The 17,272-nt window shown below is 40.1% G+C and overlaps 1 protein-coding gene across 1 annotated transcript in view; it reads right to left on the bottom strand.

Moving 5' to 3' along the window:
* Positions 1–17,272, bottom strand: part of LOC144691383 (very low-density lipoprotein receptor-like) — a 41,503-nt gene that overhangs the window by 13,839 nt on the left and 10,392 nt on the right. Inside the window, exons 8-18 of the mRNA XM_078559430.1 lie at positions 10,518–10,637; positions 10,319–10,444; positions 9,732–9,903; positions 8,998–9,222; positions 8,235–8,353; positions 8,011–8,150; positions 6,192–6,333; positions 5,221–5,358; positions 4,759–4,872; positions 708–1,079; positions 366–488 (exon numbers count right to left, since the gene is read on the bottom strand). Coding sequence (XP_078415556.1) covers positions 366–488; positions 708–1,079; positions 4,759–4,872; positions 5,221–5,358; positions 6,192–6,333; positions 8,011–8,150; positions 8,235–8,353; positions 8,998–9,222; positions 9,732–9,903; positions 10,319–10,444; positions 10,518–10,637 — 1,791 coding nt within the window. The remainder of the gene's footprint in view (positions 1–365; positions 489–707; positions 1,080–4,758; positions 4,873–5,220; positions 5,359–6,191; positions 6,334–8,010; positions 8,151–8,234; positions 8,354–8,997; positions 9,223–9,731; positions 9,904–10,318; positions 10,445–10,517; positions 10,638–17,272) is intronic.

Raw genomic sequence — 17,272 nt, 5'->3', positions numbered from 1 at the left:
TTCAGTCCTCACGACCTACCTGATCCTGTTTTTGAACATTTTAAGTATCTCTCCAGTTTCTGCCTTGTCATGCACTGACCAACTCACATTAATTCATCTTTCCCATGATGACCAGGGCATTCAATATCTATTACTATTTATCTTGGTGGGAAAAGCATCTTGGTGACAACAATGGCAATATCATAATTTACTAAATTATGTTTGTCAAAATAGTTCTAACTGTAACTAGAGCCCAAATGTATACTTTTAGTCCATTGAAGGAAATCAGTATGATAGAGGGCAAACTACACTAATTGCTAGATGAATGCAATCTGATTTTTTGGGAAAGGGCTAGAGTGTGAAGTCTGATTAATGCATATTCTTACCATTTTTACAGTTAACTTCATCACTTCCATCACTGCAGTCCATATATCCATTACATTTCACACTTTCATGGATACAGGAACCATCAACACATCTGAAATGATCTGGTCGACAAGTGTGAGGAGCTGAAAAAGACATTAACTTGCAAACTGAATACTAAAATTTTGCAGAGCTTCAATCTAATATCAGAAAGGAATAAATATAAAAATCAGCCTTAATGTAACTGGAAGCCAATTTACATTTCACAGATAAAGAAATTTCTCCACTAAACAGTTATTGCTTACACGGATTAAGAAATTGAGCCAAATGCAATAGGTGCTCAAGGGCAAAGAATTTTTACTTACGACAATTTCTTTCATCACTTCCATCTTTGCAATCACTATCACCATCACAGTACCATTGGCGGTGGATGCATTCACCTGAATTACACCGAATCTCATCATTGGAACAGGTTGCAAGGGGTGCAGGAGTATGTCCACATTGTTTGGCAGATTCATCAGACTTGTCTATACAGTCAAAGTTATTGTCACACACCCAGCTTGAAGGGATACACTCTAAACTATTGCACTGAAATTCATGTGAACTACAGACTGATTGAGTACATCCTTTTTCATCACTTCCATCACCACAATCATCTTCACCATTACAAACAAAGGACTTGGAAATACATCTGCCACTGGAGCAAGTAAATTTTAGAATACTGCAAGTAAGGGTGCCTGAAAAATATTTAAAATTGTTTCAGTAATACTTCAATATTAGAAATAAAGACAATATTAGAAATAAAGACATTCTTGGATGATCAAGACACTGTAGATGCAGGAATTGCTCAGGTCAGGAAACATCTGGAGGGGAAGTGTTTCTCCACACATGTGGTCTGACAAGTATTTCAACATACACACATTTCAGAACTGACTTTTCAGTCCATTAACATCTTGCTCAAATCTCATTTTATTATCCTTCAATATAGGCACACTATGCATGCAAATATTGTCAGACTAGAATTTAAGCATTTTATGCTGCTATAACATTAGTTAATGAAATAAGTTTTAATCCAAAAGCAAACTCTTGGCATTTTCTTCCTGTGTTCCCACTTGCAAGGCGGTTTTCTACATAAGGGAAAATGATAAGGAATGAATTCCAAGGAGCAAGATGTTAAGTCACTAAATAAGACAAAAAAAAACTTTTACAGAAGGCGGAAGAGGAGACAGAAGGACTGAGATGGCCAATTGTATTACTAGAGGAAGTTGGTGGGAAAGTAAGAGGATGCAAAAGACCATAATAGAAGTCCACCATAAGAACATAATAGGAGTAGGCCATTCAGCCCCTCAGGCCTGCCCCACCATTCAGTAAGATCATGGCTGATCTGCCTGAGGCCTCAACTCCTTTCATGCCAGCTCCTCATAACCCTCAACTCCGATATTTTAAAAATCTACCTCCTCTTTAAATACTATGATCTAGGCTCCACAACACTCTGGGGTAGAGAATTCCAGACATTCATTGCCATAAGACATAGAAGCAGAAATTAGGCCATTCGGCCCATCGAGTCTGCTTTGCCATTCAATCATGGCTGATAAGTTTCTCAACCCCATTCTCCCCGTAACCTTTGATCCCCCTACCAATCAAGAACCTATCTCAGTCTTAAATACACTCAATGACCTGGCCTCCACAGCCTGGTGGGGCAATGAATTCCATAGATTCACTACTCTGGCTAAAGAAGTTTCTCCTCATCTGTTCTAAAAGGTCTTCCCTTTTCTGAGGCTGTGCCCTCAGGTCCTAGTCTCTCCTACTAATGGAAACATCTTCCCCACGTCCACTCTATCCAGGCCTTTCAGTATTCTGTAAGTTTCAATCAGATCCCCCCTCATCCTTCTAAACTCCATCAAGTATAGACCCAGAGTCCTCAAACATTCCTCATGTTAAGCCTTTCATTCCTGGGATCGTTCTCGTGAACCTCCTCTGGACCCTCTCCAGGGCCAGCACATCCTTCGAGATACAGGGCCCAAAATTGCTCACAATATTCTAAATGTGGTCTGACCAGAGCCTTATAAAGCTTCAGCAGCACATCCCTGCTTTTATATTCTAGTCCTCTCGAAATAAATGCCAACATTGCATTTGCCTTCCTAACTACCGACTCAACCTGCAAGTTAACCTTAAGAGAATCCTGGACTAGGACTCCCAAGTCCCTTTGCACTCCAGATTTCTGAATTCTCTCCCCATTTAGAAAATAGTCTATGCCTCTATTCTTCTTACCAAAGTGCATGACCTCACACTTGCCCTCAGAAGAAATTCCTTTGCATCTGAGTTTTAAATAAGTGTCCCTTTATTCTGTAACTAAGTCCAAGTTTGAGATTCCCCCACTGGTGGAAACACCTTAACATTTACCCTGGCAAGCCACCCCTCAGAATCCTGTACATTTCAATAAGACCACCCCTCATTCTTCTAAACACTAATGAATAAAGGCCTAACTGTTTAGCTGTTCTTAATAAGTCAACCCCTTCATCCCAGGAATCAGCCTAGTCAATACAGGGACCAACTCCAACCCCCTAGCAATACAGGCCAAAATTCCATTTGCCTTAATTACTTGCTGCACCTACATGCTAACTTTGTTTCATGTACAAGAACACCCAGATCCCTCTTTGCTGCACTTTAGTCTCTCCCCATTTAAATAATAGTCTGACTTTTGATTCTTCCTACCAAGTGCATGACCTCACACTTTCCTACATTAAACTCTGCGAGGTTGAGTGGGCAAAAAATTTATACCACTTTGCAGATTCCTTGTGTCCTCATCACATGTCCTCCCACCTATTTTTGTATCAGAAAATTTTGATACATTTTAAAGAGGGGCAGAGTGCAGTTATTAATATAGATAGTAAATAATTGAGGCCCTAGGACTGATCCTTGTGGCATTAGGATAAGTCTTTCCAAACTGAAGACCACCTATTAATCCTGACCGTCATGTTAATCAATCTTCAATCCATGCTGATACATTACCCCCAATATCCTGTGCAATAACTTTGTAGCATCTTATCAAATGTCTTCTGGAAATCCAAATACACATCTACCAGCTCCCCTCTACTAGCTCCCCTTGTTATATCCTCAAAGAGGTCCAGCAAATTTGTCAAACAATTTCCCTTGCACAAAACCATGCTGACTGTTTGCATTAAGCAATGTCCTGCTATTTCTTCCTAAATAAATGGACTCTAGCATTTTTCCAATGGCAGGTGTTAGGCTGGCTGGCCTATAGTTTCCTGCTCTTTGTCTCCCCTCCCTTCTTAAACAGGGGCATCACATTAGCAGTTTTCCAATCTGCTAGGACCCTCCCAAATCCAGCAAGTTCTGGAATATTTCAACCAATGCCTCCAATATCTCTGCAGCCACTTCCTTTAAAATCCTTGGGTGCAGGCCATCAGGTCCTGGCAACTTGTCTGCCTTCAGTCCCATTAGTTTGGCAAATACTCTGTCCCTTTAGAGACTGTTACAAGGTCTTTCCTCCCATTAGCTCCTTGCTTATTTATCTTTGGGATGTTCAGTGTCCTCCATTAGGGACCCAAAATATTGGGGTAAATTAGCTGCCATTTTCCTGTTCTGTTATTGAATCTCCAGTCTCATCCTCCAAGGGTCCCACACTCATTTTAGCCTCTATATACCTATAGAAGCTCTTGCTGTGTTTTTATATTTCTTGCCCATTTAGTTTCATATCAATTTTCTCCCTTAGCTTTGTCATCCAGTTCCTAAAAAGTCCTAAACCTTCAGCCTACCAATATTTTGCCACTTTGTATGCCTTAGTGATACTTTCCTTGTCCATCTTTGTTAACCACAGGTGGCGTATCCTTCTCAAGTCCTTTTTGAAGAGGATAATTTTTTGCTGAGCATGGAAGTATCTGCTTAAATGTGCCACTGTTCATCCAGTGACCTTCCCTTAATCTATTTTCTCAGCCCACTTTAGACAACTTTCTTCATATGTTTAATTGCCATTTAAGTTGAGGACACTAGTTTTGAGACCAGAATTACTTGCCCTCAAACAGAATTTAAACTTCTACCATGTTGTGATCACTACCCCCAGGGGATCCTCAACTATGATATATTAATCCCATGGTTGCACTGAGTTACGTTTTCCCCTCTCAAGCTTAACTAGGTCAAAAGAGACCAGATTTTTTTGTATATTTGCAGTTCATTAAAACTACAGTCCTTTTGGTGATGTACATCAGTATGTACTGTTAGCCCAAATTGGAAATGCAGATCAATGCTTTGCAGTGAAGCCTTCAGATGCTGAAATCATCAATCGGTGTGGCACCCACCAGTTACAATTGCACAAAGTGGAGATAAAATGGAGACAATACATAAAGCAAAAGTAACTGATTATGCAGACTAGTTGCAAACAAGTAGAGAATTTACCACAGTTTTCCTCATCACCACCATTAGCACAGTCCTTTGCTCCATCACATTTCCAGGACATAGGAATGCATTCAAGAGATCCAGGGCCACAACTGATTTCATAAATACCACACGCTATAAAGTCCGAACAAAAACGGTTTAGTTAGTTTAAGATTTTAATATCGCTCATGAAATCGTTTATTTAAAAAGGCATTTGGATGAAATGCTGAGGCTCAATACCCAAAAAGTTGAAGTTCCTGTGTCTAACAAGCTTCATTTTTGCAACTTTTGAATTTCTCACGCACAAGTTGATGTTTTCTATTTGAAAAGATCCACACTCCATACTGAGGAGCAAAGAAGTTTTGCAACTCAGAACTAATAGTATTATTCAATAGTTACCACATGGGTACAAGAAATACAGATTGCATCTAGAGATTTGAAATCATGGAGATTTACACTTAATAGGACTATAGTTAAATGTACCTGTTCTGCACTTTTGTCCATGCTCCAGTTTCATTCCAGATGGACACACACAAGTGTACTTTGGAGAGAAAGTATCTTTCTGCGGAGCAGGGAGACACATGTATTCACAGCTTCCACCCTCACTGCACCAGTTCGTGCCTGTAAGAAGGTTTCAGCAGTCACTACCTTGAGTAGTAAAGTATAATCTCAAAAGCATAAAAACACCACAAATTGTGCACCAAAATTGCAAGTCCTACAACTGCTTTTTTACTTGTACTTTAATTTAAAGTTAGATTTACAATTTAGTCTTAAATTTATTGACAAGTGATCTTTGAGAGAAATCAAAATCTGGTCCACCATTGGATTCTTCACTTTACTTCCAGTCTCCAGAACTACCAAGTTCCAACATAGGCTGCTGGCAAATACTGAATTATTGATTACCTTAAATTTGGCAAGGTCATTGTTGATATTGTATGGCATTGCCAATGTAATGCACATTGCCATCAGGTTGATGGCAAGTCAGTTAAGGTGGAAGCTACTTTAATTATTCTGAATATCCTTTACATATGTAACCAAGATATAGTTAAACTCTAGCATTTCTATTGTTAATAGAATACTTGAAGTTTTAAGCAGAATTCAGTAGTTACTGTTTAAAACCTGTGGGGGGGGGAGGGGAAAGCAGGAGAAGGAGCAGCTAGTATTTAATGTTTTGGGATTCTACAGCTAGAGTGGAGTTTTATAATTGCATTTTGATTGTCTAATAGTTAAGTTCAGTCTTCATCCATAGTTTCAGATTAGTGTCATAGTGTGAGAGTTGGATGTTATCAGCATGCAGAGAACCAATGCCTACAAGGGTTCACTGGAACAAGTTAATGTGAGCCAACTTGCTGTCAGTGCATAAAATCTGCTAGTGGCAGATAGTAAATTGCTTAAGACAGTGAAAATTAGACTGGAAAAACAAAACAAAACAAGCCATTGGCTCAGACAATTACCAGGCAACTGAATTAGCTCATGATAAACCAAGAGATCATGTGCTTCCTGGAGATTAGAAATAAGCATCTCTAGATCTGTTCCTGTGAACTTGTTGGCTCCATAGATTGCTTCTGTTTCTTCATCAGCCCAGAAAACATGATCCTGGAAGATATTTTATTTTCAGCTATAGCAAAATAGCAGTTATACATATTAGTTCTATAGCCTCTCTACATAATTTTTGTCATAGCATTTTCTTGTACTAAATATGGATGTGTAATTCTCCACATGAAGTGCAAACACATTGCTTGGAAGAGCAAACCCAAGAATAACCTAAAAAAAATTGGACTAAAGTTTGCCAAAACACAAAAAACTTAGAATCACATTAAATGGAGGGGAAAAAGAAAACCAATATTTGGTGGCTATTTTAACCTATGGTAAGCCCCAGACAGGTGGTTGGTATGGGGAAGTGCACACAAAATATTTAAGTTGAGGCCAAGTCACTTCAACTGACTTCACCTGCATGCAAGACACCTTTATACACCATGCATTAAAACATTGAAGAAAAAAAAAGGTCCAACCTGTTCAGGTAAGTGGGAAAAATAGTGGCTGGGGTTTTCTGGCCCCATAGCAGGTGGGACCCGCTGGTGAAAAAGCAGCACCCTAGCCAAAAATCCATTGACTTGCAGCAGGACCAGAAGATCCTGGTGGTGGGTGTGGAAAATCCTGCCCAATGGCACTAATTTCACAGGTCAATATTTCTCCTGAAAATGATCACATTGCTGTGCACCCTACATTACAATGGCTGCAATTCAACTGTACTTCATTGACTGAAGTGCACTGGGATGTCCAGTGGTCATGAACAGGTGCTGTATAAATGCAAGTCTTTCACACCTTGATACCTCCTGAAAGCAATTAGAGACATGGCTGTCAGATAACAGACTGGGACTAGAATATTGAAGGGTACATGACACTTAGGAAGGACAAGAAACTAGGACAAGGTGGTGGGTTCACTGTTAATTAATGATGGTATTAGTACAAGAGAGGGATGACCCAAGTTCAGGAAACCTGCAATATAGAAGCGGTCTGGGTAGAGGTGAGAAATTAGATGTTAAAGTAAGAAGTCTGTTGTGGGAGTGGTGTACAGGACCCCTAACAATACCCACATGGTAGGATGGCATATGAAAAGAATGGGAGCTTGTCAGAAAGTGAGATAATCATGGGGGATTTTAATCTATGGGCAAAGGTATTTTAGAATACTATATAATCTTTGAACACCACATTCTGGCACCAACCAGGAAGCAAGCAATACTAGACCTGGTATTGTGCAACAGGATAGGATTAGTTAATAACCTCAGTTAAGGTGCCCCTAGGTAGCTGCAATCTTAATTACATTTTACATTCAACTTGAGGGGGTGAAGAATGGGTCCAAGGCTAGTACTTTAAACCTAAATAAGGGCATGATTAAAGAGCTAGCTAAAAAAAGTGAACTGGCAAATTAGGGTAGCATACTATGATCCTAAAATCTGGTTATATTTACTCAAGGGCAGTTTGATATTTTTGGCCAAATCATTGGCACCATTTTAGACCCAAATATTTGTTTTCTTCATTCACCAGGTTTATGAAAAAAACTAAGCCTGCCACTTGGTTCAGCTCACTAAGAATGGTGATCAAAATTAGGGAGGGTTGTGGTTTGTATAAGAATGTTTCAGGTGGCACATTTAAAAAATTCAAATTAAATCCCAAATCCTTATTCTACAAAAAAAAAGAACAAAACTTATTTAGGACTCGTGATTTGCATGCATAATTTTACATTGGTAGGATTTTCAAATGCTGCCTTACCTCAAATACTGCAATACCACAGGGGCGAGAAAGGAAATCTTGTGATAAAAGCACTATTCTTTGATCCTGCCCATTCAGGCCTATACTTGACAAGGTGTGCAATTTTGCATCAACCCAGTAAAGGCTACGTTTCACAAGGTCTGTGGAGAAAATTTGAAACATGGATTACTAAACTTCAATTATACTAAGATTCTTTTGGAAGTAAATAATTGTAGTCTGCTTACCAAGTGCAATGCCATTTGGCCACTGAATATCTTTATTAACCAGGATTTGTCGATCAACACCATTCATTCCTGCTTTTTCAATCTTTGCTGGCTCACCCCAGTCTGACCAGTAAATAAACCTAAAAATGTTAAATTACATTTAAGATTTGTTGAACATTCTACAACTGGAATGTGGTTCAGCTTCACCTTAATTATAGCATCAAATCAATTTAAAGTCTTCATTAAGATCCAATCACAGTGCAACTTCATGCAATTAAGGTTAAATTTGTAACATTTGAGTTGTTGACAAAATGTAAAATGTTATGCAAATTTGAGCAGAGTCGTCAACAAGACTTACTGAGCAATCTTAAGTGAAATGATCTACACCATTGAAAGATCCTTATGCCACTCAATTGAAACACTTTGTCCAAACATTGTATTTTGATCATTTCCTGTCAGTGAGCCACCACCTGGATTAGAACTGTTTCTCTTGGTCCTTGTCCCAAATTCTAATTTCATGCCTGGGAAAAGGTTAAGCCATTTCACCTACATTAGGGGTCAATTTGAAAGGGTGTAATATTCATTATTGCTGATTTACTTTCCCATTCCTTCATAGGGATCTTTAAAGTTAGACAAGTCATAATCTAATGAAAATGCTATCTGGTCAGGACAATTTACAGAAATTAAAATAATTTTCTACCCCAAAAATGCATAAGTTTTTCAATTGCATTGTAGTGTCCATGTATTGCACACACAACTTAAGTATAAAAATAAAATGCATTACCCAGATAGTGGATCAACTGCTACTGAAGTTGGTTCTGTTAGGTTGGTGTCGAAGAGAATGGTCCTTCTAGATCCATCCAACGTAGCCACAGATATAGTTTTTGTACCCTGATCAGCCCAGTAGATATGCTTGTAAATCCAATCCACAGCAATTCCCACAGGAATGCTCAAATCTTTAGCAAGGACTGACTGACCAGCTGTACCATTATATCTATTCACAGACATGCTTTTAAGAGCAAAAAAATGAATGCAGAGGTTACCAAACATTTTGCTTGTGGCAATTGATAACAGTACCATTACAGGAATATGGCATCCAGTATGGAAATGTGACTCAAACTACCTTGTCTCAATCTAGATCACGTTTATATCCCACTGCATTCAAAGTAAAGACCCTACCTTTACAAGGTACAAATACAATTTGTTCTCCAGATTACCATGAAGGTATACAAAAGTTTGCTGCCACAAATAATGCATTTTCATTGTCACTTCAAATATTGGGCTAGAATCTGAGCTAGGTTTTTAAATTGAGTATCTGTCAGGACCAGACTACATTTTGCCATTAAACAGTTCTAAAAATAGATGACAGCTGAAGGGGGTAAATATTGGTTTCTGGAGTGTTAATGATGACTACAAATGAACTTTTGCCAAGTGAATTGGGTAACTGTATACACAAACATACAGTTGTATGAAAGTCTTATTCCTACTGTTGAATGCCATATTCAATACTGTACTTACCTGAAAATTGCATGATGGCCCAAGTCAGCCCAGAAGATTCTCTGTTCTGCAATGTCAGCATCCAGTGCTACAGCATTTCTCAGCTGCACAACTACTTGGGTGTAGTCATGGTGATGCAGTCCCATTTTCCGAATATCATGGCGATTTGTGAAGATTAAGTAAGGCTCTTTGCCTTTAAAAAAAGGCCAAAGAGTCTAATCAAGAACCCTGAAAATGTACTTATGTTGAACTTGTATCAAAGAACACCATGAACAAAAAAAAAATACAAGGACCAGGTAAAAACATGGAATTCTACTTAAATCAGATCAAAATGGATTTGTCTACATTTTTCCTCCACTATTTAATCATGTTTGACATGTATTTATGAGTTGGTGGGTTGACAGTCCTAGTAAATTAGAAGTCAATATAGCACAGAAGCTGGCCATTTAACTTATGGTGCCTGTGTTGGCTCTTTGAATATACCCCAATAACCCAACAGCCCTACAATTTTCTCCTTTTCCTAAAAAAAAAGGGAAACAAATCTAGCATTTTGTATTCCAGACATTAGTAGCAAATTTTAAAATTTGCAATAAAATTTTTTTACTTGCCTATAGCTTTGCAAACTCTATTAGCAGGATCCATGTGATATCCTTCATAACATTCACATTTGTAGCTTCCTTTTAAATTAATACAAATTTGGCTGCAGATTCCAGGACTTTGACATTCATCAACATCTGCAAAAGCATTTTCCATATTAATAAAATGCAAAAATTAAATTGAATAAACAGGGCAGGGACAGAGACTTACCATCACAGGTTCTCTCATCAATTAGCTCAAAACCATCAGGACAATCACATTCATAGCCAATAAGAAGGTCTCTGCAAATATGAGAGCAGCCTCCATTGTTCACCAAGCATTCATTTAACCCTGTTGAGAAAAACCATGTATTCTTAAAATGTTTCAATCCAACAATACCTCCTTAAGATTGGCTACAGAGTAGACCTAGTTATGAGGACCCAGTTATGTAAATCATATACGCAAATTACAAAATATGGAAATCTGCCCAAATGAAATAAAGTTTGCTCCTAAAAGGAATGTTTTAGGTCACAAGGAGTTAGACAATACTTATCACTATGGTCTTCAAGTGGTTTAGAAAGTAGCAGCTATGAATCAAATGGTCATTCAAGATGAATTTATACATTCAACAATCCTCTAGAAAGTCAATGATCTTCCTTCCATTTATCTTGAGAGCAAATCCAACTTGTTCCCTTGGATTATTTGACAGGTTAAGCAAGAATGCATTTGATGCAAAGAGGACCAAGATGAATCAAATCTTTAGACCATGTCATAAACTAAAGCCAGAAGTGGGTCAGATGGGTCTTGCAAAGAAAAGGTCAGATCTTTAACATGACTTCCCAAGATTGAATATTTAGCCTCATTGCATGTTTACATTGCAATACTAGGTGTGCATCAATAATTCCTCCCCCCACTATTTGTTATTGTCAAGTGTAAAAGTATATGTAACTAGAATGCAGCAAGATGCAGTGGCTTAGTGGTATTGTCACTAGACTAGTAATCCAGAGACCCCAGTATAATGCTCTGGGGACCCCAATTTGAATCCCAGCATAGCAGATGGTGCAATTTGAATTCGAAATCTGGAATTTAAAAATCTAATGACTGCTATGAATCTATTGTTGATTGTTGTAAAACCACCCTGGTTCACTAATGTCCTATACGATGGAAGTCTACTCTCCTTACCTAGTCTGGCCTACATGGCAATTCCAGATCCACAGAAACCCTAAATTGAACTAGGAAATCAGTTTCTCAAGGGCAATTAGGAATAAGGCCCCAAGATGTAGGAGCAATAGGCCATTTGGCCCATTGAGTCTGCTTTACCATTCAATGAGATCATGGCTAATCTGAATATTCAACCCCACTTTCCTGCCTTTTCCCATAACCCTCATTCCCTTACGGATTTAAAAAAATAGTCCATCTCTGCCTTAAGTATGTGACAACCCACCCTCTGCAGAAAAGAATTCCAGATTCACTACCCACAGAATTTCCTCATTGGTCTTAAATGGGTGACCCCTTACCAAGATTATGCCCTCTGGTCCTAGACTCTCCCACAAGGGAGAGCAATCTCTCAGCATCTACCCTGTCAAGCCCCTTAAGAATCTTGTGTTGCAATAAGGTCACCTCATTCTTCTAAACACCGATGAGTATAGGCCCAACCTACTCAGCCTCAAGAAAATCCCGCCATACCCAGGATCAACCTAGTGACCCTTCTGACTGCCTTCAATGCCAGTATATATATCTTTGCTTAGATAAGGGGACCAAAACTGTTCACTATTCTAGGTGTGGTCTAATTAGTGCCATGTATAGTTTTAGCAAGGCTTCCCTATTTGCATACACCATTCCCTTTGAAATAAAGGTCAACATTCCATTTGCCTTCCCTATTATCTGCTGAACTTGTATGTTAGCTTTTTTGTGAAACATGCACGAGGACCCCAAATCCATATGTAGCTTTCTGCAGCCTCTCTCCATGTAAATAATATTCAGCTCCTCTATTCTTCCTGCCAAAGTGCATAACCTCACATTTTCCCACATTACATTCTATCCAGCAAGTTTTTGCCCACCCATGTAACCTGTCTATATCCCTCTGAAGACAGTCATCCTCCCCACTTCTGAATGACATCAACAGGTGGGAAGGCAAGTTCAGTGACAATACATTCACTTCCCTCATTGTAAATAATTGTGGCCCCAGCACTGATCCCTGTAGCACTCCGCTAGTTACAGGTTCCCAACCTGAAAATACCCCCATTATACCAGCCATCTATTAGTTAGCCAATCCTCTATCCATGCTAATACACTACCAACACCATGGGCTACCCCCACACCATGGGATCTTACCTTAAGTAGCCTTGTACAGAGTGTAGTACCTTATCAAGCCCCTTTTGGAAATCCAAATATATTACATCTACTGGTTCCCCTGATCACCTCAAATAGTCTAATAAATTTGTTAGGCATGTTAGGCAGCTTGTGATGGAGCCCACTAGGGAACAGGCAATTCTAGATTTAGTGATGTGTAATGAGGCAGATTTGATAAGGGAGCTTAAGGTGAAGGAACCCTTAGGAGGAAGTGACCATAATATGATAGAATTTACCCTGCAATTTGAGAGGAAAAAGCTGGAATCAGATGTAACGGTATTACAGTTGAATAAAGGCAACTACAGAGGCATGAGGGAGGAGCTGGCCAGAATTGACGGAGGCGAGCCTAGCAGGAAAGACAGTGGAACAGCAATGGCAGGAGTTTCTGGGAGTAATTTGGGAGACACAGCAAAAATTCATCCCTAGGAAGAAGCATACTAAAGGGAGGACAAGGCAACCATGGCTGACAAGGGAAGTCAGGGACAGCATAAAAGCTAAAGAGAAAGCATACAATGCGGCGAAGAGCAGTGGGAAACCAGGGGATTGGGAAGCCTACAAAGACCAACAGAGGACAACTAAAAAAGAAATGAGGGAGAAGATTAAATATGAGGGTAAACTAGCCAGTAATATAAAAGATTGCAAGAGTTTTTTTTTTAAAAAGATATATAAAAAAAAGAGAAAGAGAGAGGCAAAAGTGGACATTGGGCCGCTGGAAAATGACACTGGAGAAGTAGTAGTGGGGAACAAAGAAATGGCGGAGGAACTGAATAGATACTTTGCATCAGTCTTCACGGTAGAAGACACGAGTAACATCCCCAAAAGTTCAAGAGAGTCGGGGGGCAGAGGTGAGTATGGTGGCCATTACCAAGGAGAAGGTGCTAAGAAAACTGAAAGGTCTGAAGGTGGATAAAATCACCTGGACCAGATGGATTACACCCCAGAGTTCTGAAGGAGATAGCTGAAGAGATAGTGGAGGCATTAGTGGTGATCTTTCAGGAATCACTGGAGTCAGGGAGGGTCCCAGAGGACTGGAAAATTCTAATATAACCCCCGTTTAAGAAGGGAGTGAGGCAAAAGACGGGAAATTACAGGCCGATTAGCCTGACCTCGGTCGTTGGTAAGATTTTAGAGACCATTATTAAGGATGAGATTTCAGAATACTCGGAAAGTGCATGGTAAAATAGGACAAAGTCAGCATGGTTTCATTAAAGGGAGGTCATGCCTGACAAATCTGTTAGATTTCTTTGAGGAGGTAATGAGTAGGTTAGACAAAGGGGAGCCAATGGATGTTATCTACTTGGACTTCCAGAAGGCTTTTGACAAGGTTCCGCACAGGAGGCTGCTCAGTAAAATAAGAGCCCATGGTGTTAGAGGCAAGGTACTAGCATGGATAAAAAATTGGCTGTCTGGCAGGAGGCAGGGAGTGGGGATAAGGGGGTCCTTCTCAGGATGGTGGCCGGTGACTAGTGGAGTTCCGCAGGGGTCAGTATTGGGACAACTTTTCACTTTATACATTAATGATCTTGATGAAGGAACTGAGGGCATCCTGGCTAAGTTGCAGATGATACAAAGACGGGTGGAGGGACAGGTAGTATTGAAGCACGGAGGCTGCAGAAGGAATTGGACATGTTAGGAGAATGGGGAAAGAAGTGGCAGATGGAATATAATGTGGGGAAGTGCGAGGTCATGCACTTTGGTAAGAAGAATAAAGGCATAGACTATTTTCTAAATGGGGAGAGAATTCAGAAATCTGGAGTGCAAAGGGACTTGGGAGTCCTAGTCCAGGATTCTCTTAAGGTTAACTTGCAGGTTGAGTCGGTAGTTAGGAAGGCAAATGCAATGTTGGCATTTATTTTGAGAGGACTAGAATATAAAAGCAGGGATGTGCTGCTGAGGCTATAAGGCTCTGGTCAGACCACATTTAGAATATTGAGCAATTTTGGGCCCTGTATCTCAGGAAGGAAGTGCTGGCCCTGGAGAGGATCCAGAGGAGGTTCACGAGAACGATCGCAGGAATAAAAGGCTTAACATAATTAACGTTTGAGGACTCTGGGCTATACTCGATGGAGTATAGAAGAATGAGGGGGGATCTGATTGAAACTTACAGAATACTGAAAGGCCTGGATAGAGTGGACGTGGGGAAGATGTTTCCATTAGTAGGAGAGACTAGGACCCGAGGGCACAGCCTCAGAGTAAAGGGAAGACCTTTTCAAACAGAGATGAGGAGAAACTTCTTTAGCCAGAGAGTGGTGAATCTATGGAATTCATTGCCACAGAAGGCTGTGGAGGCCAGGTCATTGAGTGTATTTAAGACCGAGATAGATAGGTTCTTGATTGGTAAGGGGATCAAAGGTTATGGGGAGAAGGCGGGAGAACAGGGTTGAGAAACTTAGCCATGATTGAATGGCAGAGCAGACTTGATGGGCCGAATGGCCTAATTTCTGCTCCTATGTCTTATGAAGCCATATGGATTCTGCTTGATTATATTACACATTTCTAAATGCTCCATTAATCCTTTATAATTAACTAACATTTTCCCAATGATGGGTGCTAAGCTAACTAATCTATAGTTAGTTATTTGCCTTCCTCCTTTTTTGGATAAGGGTGTTACGTTGACAGTTTTCCAATTCTCTGGGACTTCTCCCAAATCTAAGGATTCTTGGAAGATTACTACTAGTGCATTCACTATCTCTGCAGGTACTTCAACATCCTAGAATGCAACCCATCACATCCAAAGGATGTATCAGTCTTTAGCCCCATTAGTTTCCCTAGTACATTTTCCTTTAGTGAAAAGAGCATTTATTTCCTCCCGCTGCCCACCACCACCAAATTTGATTTTCCCCAATCTACATGAATATTAAAGCCACCCAGGATTAATATATTGCCTTTTTAAAAAAATGTCCTCTATCTCCTGATTTATTCTGCCCTATAGTATAGTCATTGGGGGCCAAAAGACTACTCCCACCTAGTGTTCTCCTGGTTATTTCTTACCTCCACCCATATGAATTCTACATCTTCCAATCCAAGATTATTTCTTACTATTGTACTTATTCCATTTGGTACTAACAAAGCTACCCCACACCCTTCCTGCCTGTCCTTTCAAAAAGTCACATACCCCTGAATATTTTAATTCCCAGTTTTGATCTTATAGCCATAAAGACATGGTTACAAGATCACACCTGTTAACCTCTACTTGTGCCATTAATTCTCTTGTTTCAAACACATGCATTTGAGAGCCATTAATTTAGGTTCGTTACCCTTCTTCCCCTTTGTCCTTATTTTCTGCTTTTTATATAGTGTTTGTGCAGTCCCTTCTTGTCACGCTGGGTATCGTTACCCAAATAGCTGCCCTGCCATGGGCAACCCTGTCCCATGAATGACTAAAAGTCAAACTACAATTAGAGCATGCCAGGTGCAACTGCCATAAGCTTCTGAAATATTCTTTAAGGGGCCATAAAGCTCAGGAAATAGATTCCAAAACACTTTCTCCCCTATTTAAATAATGTTCATTTGGAGCAGAGGCTGATTTTCCTGATTTGAGATTGCCAAGTGATCCAGAAGAGTGAAGTAGTGGTGTGAAATGTTTCCTGAAAGGGAGCCAAATAACTCCAGTTGGTGGAGACTTTGCTATCATCATTGAAACATGCAATGCAGCAATAAGATTGCCAAAGGTTGGAAACACAGGTCAGGCAGCATCAGGAGATACAGCTAATGGATTGCATGCTAGCAGGGCTGATGGGGAGAACAAGGGAAGAAGAGAGACTTGCTCCTTCTTAGCCTGCCCTGCAGCCATAATATTGCTGTAGGTGGATTAAGCTGGCTCAGTGGGACTTCAGCCCCTCACTGGGCATGAAGTTTCACCCTTGGGAGCTACTAGCCAGATTAGCCAGCAGTGCTGAGAACTGAGTGTGACTGCAACCATTCCCAAGAAGGCAGCCCAACAGATCCTGGAGTGATCCAAGTCTGAGGTATTGGATAAGTAGGGTTTGGCCAGCTTGGCTGTTTTGGAGTAGTTGGGTAAGAAGATGGAATGATATTGAGGGCTTCCCTGATGCCCAGAGGGCACCCCTTCCCATCTTTATTAAACGATAACAGCCTGCCCATGCCAACAGCATTATGATGTTGTGGCCAGTGTAGAAATTGCCTTGCTAACAAGGTCAGTTGACCCCTAATTATTTACTTATATAATGGTGGGAAGGCTGCCTGCCCACCTATTGTGTTATGGAGGTGAGCTCATGGATGGGTGGGCTGGACTCTTACCCTATTGTGCCCCCTGAAAACCATACCTGGCAAGGACAAATCAGGCCAATGTTTCGGGTTGATGTCTTTTCATTACTCTTTGCTCCCATTGCTTAGAAAAAAGTCAGATTCTACTGCTATTGTCAAATCTTTGCATAATATGCTCCATTATTCTACTTTGAATAATTGCCAAGTAAACTCATCCAGTCGGATTACTCAATCTTTAACGCAGAAGAAACTCAAGTTGGTTAAGTCAGTTTGTCCTGCAATGTCTGACTCTGTATAGACAGGATACACTTGGAGTAATTCTCCATGCAGGAGAACTTCAGTTGACTCAACCAGGAAAAAAGCTTTGAACATCAGGAGAGGGATAAATGGTCATACTTAGATCAATG

Source organism: Cetorhinus maximus, chromosome 2 (assembly GCF_964194155.1).
Source record: "Cetorhinus maximus chromosome 2, sCetMax3.hap1.1, whole genome shotgun sequence".
NCBI classification, from domain to species: domain Eukaryota; kingdom Metazoa; phylum Chordata; class Chondrichthyes; order Lamniformes; family Cetorhinidae; genus Cetorhinus; species Cetorhinus maximus.
This window is presented reverse-complemented; position numbering and strand designations above follow the sequence as displayed.